General features: G+C 43.0%; 1 protein-coding gene across 1 annotated transcript in view; it reads right to left on the bottom strand.

Annotated features, from left to right (window-relative positions):
• Positions 1-15,930, bottom strand: part of agap3 (ArfGAP with GTPase domain, ankyrin repeat and PH domain 3) — a 79,400-nt gene that overhangs the window by 4,968 nt on the left and 58,502 nt on the right. Inside the window, exons 14-16 of the mRNA XM_088428736.1 lie at positions 11,177-11,331; positions 10,783-10,873; positions 9,167-9,389 (exon numbers count right to left, since the gene is read on the bottom strand). Of these exons, the coding sequence (XP_088284862.1) occupies positions 9,167-9,389; positions 10,783-10,873; positions 11,177-11,331 (469 nt within the window). The remainder of the gene's footprint in view (positions 1-9,166; positions 9,390-10,782; positions 10,874-11,176; positions 11,332-15,930) is intronic.

Below are 15,930 nucleotides of genomic sequence, written 5' to 3'. Positions count from 1 at the left end.
TGTCTTTTGGGGTTCTAACTTCTCATTATGTTTTGAAGGACAGTGCTAACATGTAAAATACATGTTTTTTTTTCCATTTGTCATGACAAAATGTCACTCTTGACCTGGACGAGATGAAAAAGACAGGTGGATGGATTGATCTTCAGGCACACACTCAAAACATTACACAGGCTACATAGATTATTTTTTTAAAAATACAGGAAGTGCGATGCTAAAATGCGGACTGAATACCAAGCGCAGGTTGATGAAGTAGACAAAGAAAACGGAGCAACCTCGTAAAGTGACTACTAGCGCCGATAAACATATGGTTGATTTTTGTCTCTGCGACAGGGAGAATGCCGCCGTCCTCACTCAAGCATGCGGAGACCTTTTCTTGGGAAGGCATGCTTTGTGTGCCATAATGGCAGTCCATGGCCTACTTTTATGGCGTTGGACCATCAATCCCTCATCATTCACTATTCAAGGAGGACCGGCCTGTTAGCAAATCAATTGGCCTTCAAACAGGAAGGGGCGGGGCCGCCCTCCTCTCTTATTTCCGGTGAGCGAGAACGCCATTCTTTGGCCGACAAATTAAGTTGAGAAAAGGCGATATGATTTACAGCCCCTCGGATGGGGCTCCAAATGTAAATCAGCGGGCTCCGGGCTTTGAATGAGAGTCTCAATGTGTCGGGCGCGAGTTCAATGAGGCAGAAAGTTAACACTAAGACGGGAAACAAAAAGGCCGGCCAGAGCCATTAGGAGGACGTCAAGATCCCACAGAAAGCAGCCCGGAGGACACTCTCCTCACAAAAGAAAGCAAAGGGAGATGGGGGGGGAGGAAGAGACTCGAGTCTGAGAAAAGAAAGTTGTTTTTCTTTAAATACCTGGAAGAGGTACATTATGAGGCATGTTTGAAAACGTGGCCTTATAAAACATGTTTTTATTGGCGGTTTAGCCACACTTTTAACAGGACATTGTGAAACCTATGGTGGTAAGAAGTGGACTTTCTTGATAATTGTTTTTTAAAAGACCCCTATCATGTCTGGTAGGTAAAAAAAGGTCATTTCCTGAATTGTCCCGCTTATATATTTCTTTACTGTAATTTTTGGACAGTACGCTGCAGCAGCAAAAATTGAGAAGAAAAAAAATAAAAGATCACAGATAAGCTGCAACAAACTGCAGGTTGTAACATCAGATGTTTACGCAGAAAGATGGTCTATGGAAGGTTTTTAATTTGCCTGCACCAACATATTTTCAACATATCACCCACAGAACAGTGCAGAGTAAAACAGCAGTTCAAACTCAAAATAAATACTTCAATAGTCTTCTTATTTCTTTTTTTTGTTTTGTTCTAAAGTTCTATTTAATAGTTGTTCCAAAAATCGACAAATTGAACAGATACACACCATTGCTTTATCGATGGATTGCCCCTGGTGCCCAATCAAAAAAATAAATGCAGATAAGCCGCATTCGACTATAAGCCGCAGGGTTCAAATCATGAGAAAAAAAAAGTTGCAGCTTATAATGCAAAATGTATAGTATTTATCTACCAGACTAGTTAAATGACAGTGTGCCTCAGTGTTTGACAATTTTTGAAGAAAGATACTTGTGTTTTATTTCTACGGGTGTTGAGCAGAACCTGAACAACTCGTCCACTTCCATCGCATTCAAAGCGGTCACAAAGTGGACATACTTGATTTTCAGGATACTTTTGAGTTTGTTGCCATCATGACTCAGTCCCGTCATGCCCTCCGAGCTCTGACAATGTTAACCGGACCGACCGCTAAAAAAAAAAAGTTGAAAGCTGGAATGTGAAAGGAAGTGAAATGGTAATCCCAGCTCCTGTCTTTTGTTTGGCAAAGAGGAGCAATCCAAACAGCGCTTGGCTTTGGACTTTCAGGCACGGTGAGCGGAGCACTTTGAAAAGGACACTTCCTCACGGCGGGAGGCAGAAAAATAAAATTGCCGCATTTAGCATGTCAAAGTGGCGGGACGGCACGGGGTGGGAGTTGAAGGCGGGGGCCAGTTCAGGGCGGGGGTCTTAGGAAATTGGACTTGGTGGTTACTTTAATGCCGATTTCTCCAGCCTTCAGCGCATGCTTGTTCCTCGTTTGCCCGTTGCTCGGGGGACGGAGGACTTTCCGATAAAAATGCCAGCGTTGCACGTAGCTTACCAACGAACTGCGTGAGCACAGTCTTGGGCAGAACCTCCAAATCCTAAGAACTTCCCGGGACCAGGAAGGAAGACACGGTGTCCCCTACATCAAGGCCTCTTTGACAATTGTATAGGAGCTCTCCGCTGACCCTGACTTCATGAAGTGGAAAACGGGGGAATGATTCTCCTCCAGGGGGCCCACCCAGTCAAGATTCAAATCAAGAGCCAACAAACCGAGACAATTAGTCAAGCCTGAAAAGACAATCGTGGATTTATAGGAAGGGAAACCGAGACACCGTCGGAAGAGGAGGACGTCCGTCCTGCTGACAACAATCCCGGCTTTCCCTTGGCTCCTCCCCCTGGCATCCACACCTCCAGATTGACTGCAATGCACATGGAATGGACGCAGTCAAGAGGAGAAAGCGTCCACCGTGGTGGGGGACCGACCATCCTGAACCGAGCCCGCGCTCCTAAGGCTTCCATTCCCATGCGGCCCGACCCGGGGGAGGGGAGAGGAGGGAGGGGGGCTGGCGGAAGAAGAGGGCCGGCGGCAGAAGGACAAGAGGGAGAGTCGGGAAGCAGCGAGAAGAAAAGAAAACCAATGAAAGCCGGGCCCCAAACTATCAAAGGTTGCTAAGGGCCAGCAATCCGGCCAAGGCGGCAGCCAAAAGGGCCAAAGAAGGACTCCCCCTTTTCCACCTCGCAGTACAGTTAGCTTCACTCCAGTTACTGTTTTCTTGGCTGTAAAAAAAAAAAATTATATATATATATATATATATATATATATATATATATATATATATATATATATATATATATGTATATAGAGAGAGAGTCAGGAAGCAAAAATTAGCAACAATGTTCCCAATTCATTTGTTCCTAATTTGAAAAGTAAAATGTCCTGTTCCTGTCACGGTATTTAAAAGCATTCAATTCAATTTGCTTAGAGCTGCAGAAACCCTGTTCACACTCTGAGGTGCCTTCAATTTAGCCTGTTTGAGTTACCGCTGATTTTAAGCATTCATCAACAATTCTGGAACCTCTTAATAAAATAAAGAAATGTATTGAATTATTGTGTGTTTCCAAAATTTTGACTGGTGCTATATGTTAGCACCAAGCCTGTTTTCCGCCCCCCAAAAATCAGGTATCAAATTTACTGTTAAGATTAGAATTTTTTCTCCCCTTGATTGGTTGAACTTGCAAATGATTTTTGTCAGGAAAAGAGAGATTTGATACCCTAATGATCTAAATAAGCAGCTGGCACAATTGTGTGATGATATATTAAAATAGAGAGCACTGAGAGAAGACACTAGAGAGCTGAAATTGCACCCAGATGGTGACGAAATGGTCAAAATTTTAATCACTTTTGGATCATTTGGAGCCTATTCCAAATCTACCCGCGTGTTTCCCAGCCGTAGCGGAATTGAATATATGGTGACGTTAATGAGCTTGTGACACTGCAATGATGGAGTGGCTGTTCTTTTGTGCCGGTGTGGCTTACCAGCCTTAAACGCTCATGTTGTTAACCCTTGACTCACGTACAAAGCTGATAGGGGACACGATGACGCGAAATGTCGCAATCCTCTTTTTTTATCTTGTTACTTAGCCGTACTAAACCTTCAGGACTAACATATAGTTTTGAAAGTCTGCATTTCAGACAGAAATAAACAGACGCCATGATACAATGGCAATCGAACATTGACATCCCCTGAACCAAGCTCGTAGAAGTTCAAGGAAAAACTCAAAACCTCAATTACAGGAAAATAAGAAACCTTGAGAAGGGAATACAACTGGGAGAGAGAAGAGCATCTTAACGGCTCAATGGACTGCAATAAATTCCGAGTGATAAGAGAACACATTGTGCCATATTGAAAAAAAGTCTTCATTGTGAAGATTACATAAGATAAGAATTGGGTAAAGTGGCCCACCTCAAAACTCGCATCGAAGAAGATGAAAATGACCCAAAAATGATCAAAATACTTTGATCTTACATCGAAGGATTTGACACCGGAGACAAAGCATCGAAAAAAGACAACAGGGAGCTGAAATTTCACCCAGATGATGACAACATGTCAAAATTCAACATTAGCTATCACACTACCAAGAGTGTGCCCTTGGCTAAAATACTGCAAGGATGGTGTGGATACAAATGATCCAAAAATCATCAAAATACTTTCCTGGTACTTTGCTCTTCACATCAAAGGATTTCACACCAGAGACACAAGACACAAGGTAGCTGAAATTTCACCCAGATGGCAAAAATACTGCAAGGATGATGTGGAAGAAAATAATCCAAATATCAAGGGTCAAGGGATGTATAAATAAACAGTATTTAACTTTGATTTAAATCATCAGCAATCAAATAAGTCCTCATTAATTGCAGCCTTACTGTTCGCGACTAAGATAATTCTAAAGCAAAGGAGAAGCCGCCCGTCCAAAGCTTGCCATCAACGTGGGCCCGTCGCCATAATTGGAGACGATTTGAGCGCGTTCCAACCCTTCCGATCCAAGTCGGAAACTGCCCAATTACCGAACGTTACTGAAAGATTATGGTGAGCGTTGGCCCCGCGGCGTGCCGTGTGTTACAAATGATATTCCCCTCTCTGATCTGCCCGTAAAACGGCCGGCTCAATATTCACAACGGCCGCTCTTAATGTGCGCGTTCATCTCCGAGATGGCGCAATCAGCGGACCGGCCATAGGTCTTTGGACGTCTTTAAGGTGGAGGAAAAGCAGCCCGGTGGCATGGGGGTAATTAGTGAGTGTGCGAGCCTAATTACTGACCTGTGGCTTTGATTTAGACAGAGCGAGCGAGTGAGCCAGCCGCTCTTTCAGTCATCTTAATTAATGAGTCTCCTCCAGGCCATTTGAAAGCTCTTCTGGGAGTTCGAGTACTAGTAAGCGGCGAGTCCTTCTTTTGAGAGACGAGAAGGGGTTAAAGTCTCCCCGCCGAGGTGGGGGCACAAGTTTGGAGAGGTTAGCGCTGTGATTCATTTTTATTACCGCGCAGCCCCTGCAGGCGGCAGGAGTGGCAAATTATTTCTGAAACAAAGTGGAGGGCTCTCATCAGAGCTATTACCTGGCCGTGGCCGAGGGCGGCGCGCGGCCCACGGAGGGTGACGGAGAGAGGGGGGGGCTGCGCCGGTGAGGGATAGCCGTCCGTGTCGGCCCGCGCTCCGGGACATCCCCCCCCCCCCCCCCCCCCCCCTCCGCCCCCAAATGAGAACGGCCGTCTGTTTCTTTCTCTCCGTCTGCTCTTTTCTATCACAAACTCGCCAAGCAATTAGAGGCGGCGTGCAAAACATGGCGACTTGCGGGCGCTAATGAAAACAACAACTCCCTTCTAATAGTTGCTGAATGCGGTCACTGCAGGAGACGCCCACAAATGTTTTTCCCACAATCGATTCGTTGATCAATTACCAGTTGGGAGCGCGCACCTGACACACTATTCGTCATCTAAGCCAGACGCGGTGGACAACGGCGCTCTTAAAACTCCACGTGAACAATTTCAAAAAGGATACATTTTGGTTCCCAATTCACAAAGGTACATGTCGCAGAGGAAATTAGGAGCCCTAACATTAGGGATGATTGCAAACTAGTATTCTAAACACGCCATTTGACTTTTTGGGGAATGTTAACATTGTTAAATGCATTTTCATTGTGTTACATGGCACAAATATTACCGGAGGAAAAAAGTGTTATTTAAAGAGGGTCTTGAGTCAAAAATGTTCTTTGTAATAAGTGCCACCGCTAATTGAAATAATACTTTTCTTTTGCAGAGAGGTTTTGTGACTCATTGACTTACTTTGGAGAGCAATTTTCTAATTTTGTCGGTCTTTTTCTTTTTTTTTTTAAAAAAAAAACTGCTATCAGGGGGAAATGATGCAAAGGCTTTCATTATACAATAATATGACATTATTAATAACACAAAAATGGCTTTTCATTCTTATGAGTTTTATATAACTGCATTTGAATGCACCATACGTCTATTCTCCATGTCAACCACTTGGACGTGTCAAGCTAAATGGAACACAACCAGCAGCCTAAGGGAACACTTCAAAATAAAAGCCTGATATGGCTATTGCATTGATGTTTGTTTTATTTGTTGTGTTTATTTTGAAGTTTGCCTATGTTGCATTTTGAAGGCATATTAAGTTAGAAATATTAAGAAATGCGCCATTCAATAATTATTACAAAAAAATAGCAAGAATAAGTTCATGCCTGCTGTGTTTAGAGTACCATATTTTCCGCAATATAAGGCGCACCGGATTATAAGGCGCACCCTCAATTAATGACATATTTTCAAACTTTTTCAAACACAATATAGTAATACTCAAAGTAATAACAATAACTCAAATAATAACTCTAAACTCTCAATTGCATAATAACTCAATGTCAACATGGCCAACCTTGTTCAACTGTAAACACACAAAAGAAACAGTTAAAGCTTACTTTACTTTAGCATCACTTCATTCCCTATCTACCAATCTCAATATTGATCCATATATAAGGCGCACCTGATTATAAGGCGCACCATCAGCTTTAGAAAAAAAATAATGCTTTTAGGTGCGCCTTATAGTGTGGAAAATACGGTAACTAAATGGAAATAAGCCTATCGCGTTAGCATAGCTGCAATAAGTCTGAAGTCGTCTCAGTCTGCGCGGCGTTGGCTATAAACTGAAGGCATCTTGTGCATGAGCACGTTCACGTGAAATCCTCCAAATACAATGCATATCAAAAAATAAAGAGAAGAAAGCAGCAGGGGGTAAAACTAGTGTTGCAGGAGACATTCAATCAGGCGGCCGTTTGATACCCGAGTAGTTACTGAGTCGTTTCCATGAGGTGTCACTAATGTTTAGCGGGAGCGGCGTGCCGGCGCACGTCACCAGCGGGACACAATTAAAAAAAAAAAAAAAAAAAGCACGCGCGGCAAAAAGAAAAAGACGTCAGGTGAGGATTTATGGCGTGGAAAAAGAGAAGGAATCCCATTAAGTTACAGATAATTCATCATTCATGATAAAGCAACAGCACAGCAGACGCATGAGCTTCTCGCTAACCATGTGATACTTTACAAGCGCTTGCAAGATTACTTATGCTGCAAATGAGATTTATTGTTTGGCGCGGGAAAATAATGGAGATGCCGCTCCGGGATAAGATCTTTTTTTTTTTTTTTTAAGACAATGAAGGACCTCCCTTCCCCAGGCGACACGCGGGACGAGTGACAGTGGTAGCGAGAGGAATCAACATCAATAATCTCTCATGGGGACGACTGGCGCCAGCGATTTAGAGCAGAAAGCATTCGATAAATAACTGTAGGCCATCATTCAGCGCAGAAGTGGCAAGAGGAAAAAGGGGCCTGATGCTTTCGCGTCTTAAAAAAAAACTTCCTCTATGGAGGCTTGCCACGATGTTTTTACTCGGTTTTGTACTTTCAAAAAGTTGAGTTCAAGCGCTTATTTCATTTGAGTGCAGCAGCACAGCGAAATGCCGCTTCACCATATGTGCTTGAGCGCCTTTTCAAATGCATGAAAATAATACAAAATTGGCATTTAAGATAGTACTGTATTTTTTGGACTATAAGTCATAATGGTATATGAGCTGAAGTAACAAAAATTGAGCAAAAAAATAGATATATTTTTGTCACGTCGCAGGTCGCAACATTTACACAGAAATATGTTATTAGGAAGTTTTATAATTAAAAAAAAACAACAAATGTTTTAAATTGCCTGATTAAAACATCTTCAACAGATGCCTGCATGTTTGCTACCAACAAATTTATAGAAAATGGATGGATGGATATTTCCTACATATTGTCCACACTAATGTCATTTCACAAGTTATCTATACAAATGCACATAGCAACCAATAAAAGCCGAAAAAACACCAATATGTGACAACTGCATGCAGTTGTGATTGAGTTTTTAACTGTGGAAAGGAAAAACAGTGTTCAGGTTCAAGCACAATAAATGAAAATGTGAATCCAGGGTTGAATAGCAAAGACAAGGGAGATGTTAGCGTTTTAGTACAGAACAGACTTGAAATATTTACAATCCAATCACTTCCATTAATCAAACAAAGTCTTCCCGTGAGGAGAGTCAATCTGAGCTATAAATTCAGAGCAACGCTGGACCAACCAGATTTAGTCAATCAAAGCAATGATTCAAGAAATCCTGTTCATCGGACATGTCCTATCACTGCCAGACATTTTTAGCACTTTTTGACATTACGAAAATAGGACTGACAAACTGTGGTAATCTCATGTCTAAAACGATCCATCGATGCCATCTACTGGTAATTGTGTATCAGTAAAGTCGCTTCCAAGACTGACATTCACACAAGTGAATATCTGCCAAAATGATTTGGTCAATCAAAATAAAGATTCAAGATTTAAGAGCTTTTTGACACTGGCAAAAGTGGACTGCCAAACTGCGGTGATCCCCTTTCTAAAACGGCCCATGATGCCATCTACTGGCGATTATGCGTCAGTGAGGTTGTTTCCAAAACATTTACAAAACTCGTCACACGACTGAAGGTAAGAAATAGAAGAAGCGTCGTTGACTTGTTCCCCAGTAAGTCCAAAGCGCCGGCAGGGAGAAGAGTCAGACGGCGACGATCGTGACAGACAGAGTGATGACCCGGGCCCCGATGATGGATATGTGACGGGGCCGCTAGGGGCCCCGGGCTCCGGCTCTCGGGGTTAGGCTTTAACCATAATGGTGTGCTTAATTACCTGCACACGCCGCTACACAGCAGGCCATTAGTCAGCCCGGGACACCGGGCCTCACCTGTCACCGCGAGATAAACAACCTTCCGCCCGGTGCGCCTTCCGAGGCCGACTTGTGGCGGGCCGGCATTTTTGGAGACTCCTCCACCCCTGCCTCCGATTAACGCTTAGGTGTCAAGTGAGGAGGAGTTCGTCAACACATTTAGCGGGAAGATGCTAAGCGGCGTCAACCTCGGTACTGTAAAAAATCGGCGCCCTGAATAATTATCGACTGTAGTGAATCGACTTGTAGTGTAAATGCAATGTGACCTGGTGCTGTCGCTAGCTGGTCTGCTGTAGCCCTCCAGGGCGCCCTCCCAGACGCTGTTGGCCATGGAGTTACCGATGGCCGTCATCACCATGCTGAGCTCCACGGGCCAGTCGTCCAGGTCCAGGGAGCGCACGCGCGAAAGGTGCGTGCCCAGGTTCCTGTGAATGCCCGAGCACTCGATGCACATCAGGGCACCCAGGTTCAAGCTGGCCCAGTCTGGATCTGTGCAAGGGAGAGAACACCGGGTCTCAGTCACTTACAAAAACATCACACTGCAGCCTTAGCAACTACTCGTTTTTTATTTTTCGCTTGATTGTGACAGCATCACCCTATGTGCTGTCACTAGTTATTGATTTAAGCTAGCGCGGGGATTTGATGACTTGTTTTCATGAGTCCAATGGGCCGGTCTGCTTGGCACTTCTGAGCTTCAACATTTTTATTTAACAGGACATGGTGGGAGAGGGTGGGAAAATGTAAAATAAAGGAAATAGGAAAAATAGACAGGGATAAAAACAGAACAATTGTACTGACGGTGACAGTAGCAACAACAACGTCAACGTAATCAACATCATTGACCCGGCAAGAACTGAACGAAAAAAGGAAACTAAACTACACTCAAAACTGACAGGACAACAAGGAACACCTGGGCATTACACAATAGGTGCAGGGAGCTGATTGGCACACATAAGAGAAGCTGGTTAACCAGGTACAAGTTTTTCTATTTTTTAAGTCCTAATCAGGTCAAAAGTTTAGGGTTTTAGAGAAATATACGGCTGTGTTAGAATGGGGCAATTAGAGGAAGTTTCTTTTAGTAATTTTTATAAACTACCGTAAGGCGCACCCACAATTAATGACATTTTAAAACTGTTTCCATAAATAAGGGGCATCGGATTATAAGGCGCACCCTCAATTAATAACATATTTTAAAACTTTTTCAATCACAATATGGTAATACTCAAAGTCATAACAATAATAACTCAAATAATAACGCTCAATAGCATAATAACTCAATGTCAATATGACCAACCTTGTTCAACTGTAAACACACAAAAGAAACAGATAAAGTTTACTTTATCGGTTCCCAATCCCAATCTCAATATTGATCCATATGTAAGGCGCACCTGATTATAAGGCGCACCATCAGCTTTTCAAAAAAATTATGGCTTTTAGGTGCGTCTTATAGTGCAGAAAATACGGTACTTTTTCTTCCTTTGCGTACATAAGTCATAAATTCCTCTTCTTGTGTTGTGCAATATAAATAAAAAGCTATTCTGCCGTGTCTTATATAAATCCTTACTAAAACAAATGATCTGTAAAAAACATGATGTAAAAATGTTGTTTTAGGATTAAAGTGTGTGAATACTGTATTCATTCCTCATAAACGATCATTTACCAGCAGGGCTGATTCCCCATCACCCATAAATATGTATTATTTTATTCCTGTTTTGTCATGTTCACTTTTTGCATCTCGGGTTGTGTCGGTGTACAACACAGCCATAGCAGATGTGCGTCACCGGAAACGGAAAACAAGACATTTATGTACGGCGTGTAAACCAGGTCATTGTAAACCCGGTGAAGACAGAAAGCGTTGTCTTCCTGAAACAGATGTACTCACTTGCAGCATCGCAGTCCACGCAGAAGCTGTTGCCCCTCACGTTGCGGATGGATTGGATGGCCACGGCGTCGCTCTGGCTCCCTAATCGAGACTGCGTCCGAACCGGAAACACACAGAGGGAGAGGGAGAATGAGTCGCGGCGAACTCATCAGCGGCGGAGAAGAAGGACAACGCTTGTAAATGGAGCACCATCACGCACGCAGGCAGAGGGGAAGTAAAAGATGAAAATGAGGCCCGCCGCTGACAGCAGCCGCCTTCCGTCCGTGACGCCTGTCACTTGCAATAAAGCGAGACGGCTGCGCACCTGTCGGACGGCTTCCCGCGTGTAACAGGAGGAGGAGGGGACGGGAGGGGGGGAAAAACGGCGAAGAACGCGGCAGCCGCTGTCAAGCACCTTATTCTTGATGATCGCGCACGACTGCAGGCTGGCGAAGATTTGACTCTCGATGGCCTGCACCCACAGCTCGCGCTCCTCATACGTCGACGCCTCAAAGTTCCACGTCTGACCAGTCAGGGACACGATCATGAACTCGAAGGAGTCGTCTTGCTCTGATGAAAAAAAAAACACACACACACAGACACAGATTTGGAATCAAAATGAACAAGAAGTGACTTTCCAGAAGCACGGTGGACTAGTGGTTAGCACCACAGCCTCATAATCTGCAGATCCTGGCTCAAATCGAGGTTTCTTTGGTCGTTATTTATGCCCTGTTCACCCCCCCCCCCCCCCCCCCCCCCCAAATTGTGATTTATGAGATGTTTACAGATCAAAAAGAAGAAGGGCAACAGCAGGTTCAGGTCAACCTACTTTTTTCTGAAGATTACTGCATGTAAAATCCTTGCTTTTTAGGCCTACAAAATGTGATGGCTCTAGTTTCATATTATAATGAACCCTTTTGGCCATAATTAATTTATATGTGAAATGATAAATTTTAGTTTTGGTGGGGGGCAGTGGGACTTCATTAGTCAGGATTCCTACAGTTTGAGGCAGGTTAAAGTCAAGACATTTAAACTACCGTATTTTCCGCACTATAAGGCGCACCGGATTATAAGGCGCACCCTCAATTAATGACATTTTAAAACGCTTTGCATATATAAGGCGCACCGATTATAAGGCGCACCCTCAATCAATGACATATTTTAAAACCTTTTCAATCACCATATAGTAATACTCAACGTAATAACAATAACTCAAATAATAACTCTAAACTCTCAATAGCATTATAACTCAATGTCAATATGAGCAACCTTGTTCAACTGTAAACACACAAAAAAACAGGTGAAGCTTACTTAATCACTTCATTCCCCATCTACGAATCCCAATCTCAATATTGATCCATATATAAGGCGCACCTGGTTATAAGGCGCACCATCAGCTTTTAAAAAAAAATAAGGCTTTTAGGTGCGCCTTATAGTGCTGAAAATATGGTACATTCAAAATTAAATTGGGAAAAATCTGGCTGCTGATTTTTCCAAGGAATTGTTTTCATTTTTCAATGTTTTTAACATGTGTTCAGTGCATTGGGCCAACCACCCAATCGCCTAAACCACCAATGCTTATGGACACAGAGATAGATGCAAAAAAAAGAACAGCAAAAATCTGAAAGCAAAAAAATGTCCGTCTATCAAAACACAAACATATGTTGCAAAATCATGTGACCAATGACCTGTCGTCTCCAAACATGAGTTGATATGCGCCGCCACATGCGGCATCTGTATATCGTGAACGTGCGGCACAGCTGCACGCACACGTTCGTCACCAAATGATTGGTAATTAGTACCTAATTATGTCAATGTAAAGAGTGGCCTCATTTGCATAAACCCGCCTGTTGCCCGGGGAAATCAGCTGGGAGGCGGAGGGAAAAAAGATACTCCACTTTGTTTTGCTAATGGGAACTGAACGTATTATTTACTCTTTTAGATGACTGCTTTGCACAGGTGTTGTTCAGATTGGAGAGAGATTGCGGAGATTCCATGAACGTTGCATAGGACAGGCTTTCACATAATGAAGTGTGCGCTTGCTATGCCAACAAACACGATGGCGTGAGTTACATTGGCACATTTTAACGTTAGCATTTGTTCATAGCCGCGACGTAACATTTTTCGAGTGATTACTTCCCCATTTCAGAAATTCCACTCCCGCTGTCACGACAAATTTGCGATTAAAAACGTATTTATTCAACTAGGGGCCTGATCCATTCGCTTGAAATTAACCGTGTACGACTTGCTAATTGACAGCAATGGCGGCGTTTTTGTAATCAATGGCGGCTCCCGGGCGCCGTTAAATGACAGACGTGTGACGGATGCTCGTAATGTAGCGGCGTGGCACAAGCGATAATCCAGTTAGCTCCACACCGACTTCAATTATCTGATTCCGTTTGCGCCATCGACTGCGGGCCGCCACAATTGATCCGAGTCTTCCTGAACCTCTTTATTTAAACTTGCGGGAGCATATTCATGGGAGCCTGTAACTAGAAAACACCGGCAGGGAGGTAGGGTACAAGTACAGCCGTATGGGTGGGAAACAGCGCCTGTCACGCTGCCTGAAAAAAAAAAAAAAATCTGTTGCGTAAGGTAAATCAGGGACACTTCTGGTTTCTGCAAGTTGGACTGCAATTTAATCATTTTTGGGTCATTTTTTTTCCACATTATTCTTGCAGTGTTTTACACAAGGGATGGCACACATTGAAACTTTAACATGTTCATTTATTAGTGGTTCATTGTAATTTCCTTATTGCGCTATTACTGTTTTATCTTTGTTTTGTTTTATTGCCTACTTTATTATTTGCTTGATTATGGAATGTAGTCTGCAGTCGGGGGAGTGAACAACATGAGAATTTCAATGTGTGGTATTACTATGCATTTGAAAGTAAAACTCTAGAATCTTGGTATGATCTGGGTGAAATTTCAGCTCCCTAGTATCCTCTTTCAATGCTTTCGCTTTGATGTGAAACGCCTTTTATCTAAAAGTCAAAAGATTGGACAATATACTTCAAAAGAATTAAGTTAAATGAAATTCAAATAAACCTACATGAGAAATACCCCCAGCACAGTCATTTCGACTGGTGTCAATAAGAAGCATAAAAAGAGGTTGACATTATTTTTTCACTTGTAAGACTTGTAAATTAACGCGTAAACGCGTGTTTAGTGAAAAGTGTCACTATTTGACCACGGGCAAAATGATTTCTCTCATTAATGATCCCCAGTACGGAAAAAAAGAAGAGTTGTTGAATGAGATTGTGTTGAAATTTTCCATTTAAGGTAATCTGCTAAGTGCCATTGTGCTGCTTTTTACATCTTTTCAGAAAAAAAAAAAAGCAGTACAAAGCTAATTACTCCGTTGGCTGCCCAGGCAATAAATTGGAGGCATTAAAAGACTTTCATTATGGAGATTCAAAACTCAAAGGATGGCTGATTTCTTAAACTGATGAGCAGAGAAGGGAAAACAAATGCAACTCTTGTAAGTGCAGCCACGAAAGCAGCTCCTCTTTAACCCTTGCCTGGGATTTCACCCAATCCTTTGATCTCTACATCACAGGCATTCCACATCAGCGGGAAACTATTGAAACAAAACCCGAGGGAGCTGAAATTTCACCCAGATGGTGACAAATGTCAACATAACACGAGCAGGACCTAAGGCTAAAATACTGTGAGAATCATGTGTTGGGGGGGCCCAAAAAGGGTTTTTTTTCTGGCCAAATGTGGAATTTTGACCATTTTTGTCCTCCTTCAACATGGCCAAAGCTTTCCAGGCGACCGGCAAGTAGGAGGCCGGACAGAGGCCATTATGGCTTGCCTTATTAGCGCCCGGTTGCAGGTGGCATCTCGGCACAATCGTCGACTCTTCCCGGCAGTGTGTTGCGCACGAACCTGTTGACCGTCCTAATCCGTCAGCTCTCCATCAACAAGTTCCCCACAATTACAAATAAATTAAGGCCAGCCGCTGAGCGATGCGCGAAATATGATTTTCCTTAATTAAGACGGCGTAATAAAAAGGCAAGTTAAGAGCGTAATAGCTGCGCAGCGCCAATGAGGGTGCAGCGTAGGACGAGAAACATGGGCCGCCATTTACATGGATCATAAAGCTGCTCGGGAAACTCTCACGTACACTAGTTGTTTTGGAAAGGAAGCAAGTTGAGGGGAGCTGCCATACTTTCACAACAAATCAAGTTGATCAAGATGATGTGGAATATTTACCTTTTTAGCTTTTAAATTGACTTTTTTTTCCCTCCAAAATATATGGTTGAACAAATAATCATGTGCTAAGTGAAATAAATCCTCAAGTAAGAAATATATCGGGCAAATTGTCATCATAATATTTGATATTTTGAAAATGCAGGCATCAGCCCTTTTTTTGTCATTAATTTGAGGCCAATATTTTAGCGAAACTGACTGTAGGATTGAAAAATCAGGTATTAACTTCTTTGTCTACAAATAATCAGTATCGGCCCTGAATAAGCCATATGCATAAACCGTATTTTTCAGACTGTAAATAACACCAACAAAAATCTATTTGTCACACTGGACAGTAAGCTGCAGGTTGTACACAATGTTTTTTATTTAAAAGTTTGTTTGTTTTTAAATTTCCAAACTGACTGGTTACAGCAACATCATACCTCAAAAGCAGCACCTAAATATTTTCAACATAAGAGACACACTTGGATTGTTAGAGTACTGCACCAACACAAAAGTAATGTGCTTGCTTGTGAGTCCTATTGGAGGGTGCCCTCTAGTGGCGGGTGAAACGGAAGTTCAATCTCAAAGTCGATACTTTAGGTTGAACTATGAGATTAAAGTTGTGGTTTATAGCCTGAAATTTACGGTATCGGTATTTAAGATTGGGGATAGGCCGGTGCATGTTCTAAGGAGCGAATAAATTCCGGTCCTGACGTCACCCGAGGACTCCCGGTTGTAGCTGCTCCCACGAGGCAGAAATTCTGGAAAACGTCCAAACTTGTCGCCGCATAATAACCGAGCGCAGCGTCATCGACGGAGGAGGAACAAGAGAGAATTGCGCCGGGAGCATTTTTGAGCGCAGGCTCATTCGTCGCCCCGAAAGAAATGAGGACAGCGGCAACACCTGTGGACCAGATGAGGACCCCGGGGCGCCCGCGCCAGCCCAGCTGAGTTCTCGATTGTACGCGGACC

This window comes from Hippichthys cyanospilos, chromosome 12 (genome assembly GCF_059441005.1).
Source record: "Hippichthys cyanospilos isolate Australia breed blue-spotted pipefish chromosome 12, RoL_Hcya_1.0, whole genome shotgun sequence".
Taxonomy (NCBI): Eukaryota; Metazoa; Chordata; class Actinopteri; order Syngnathiformes; family Syngnathidae; genus Hippichthys; species Hippichthys cyanospilos.
This window is presented reverse-complemented; position numbering and strand designations above follow the sequence as displayed.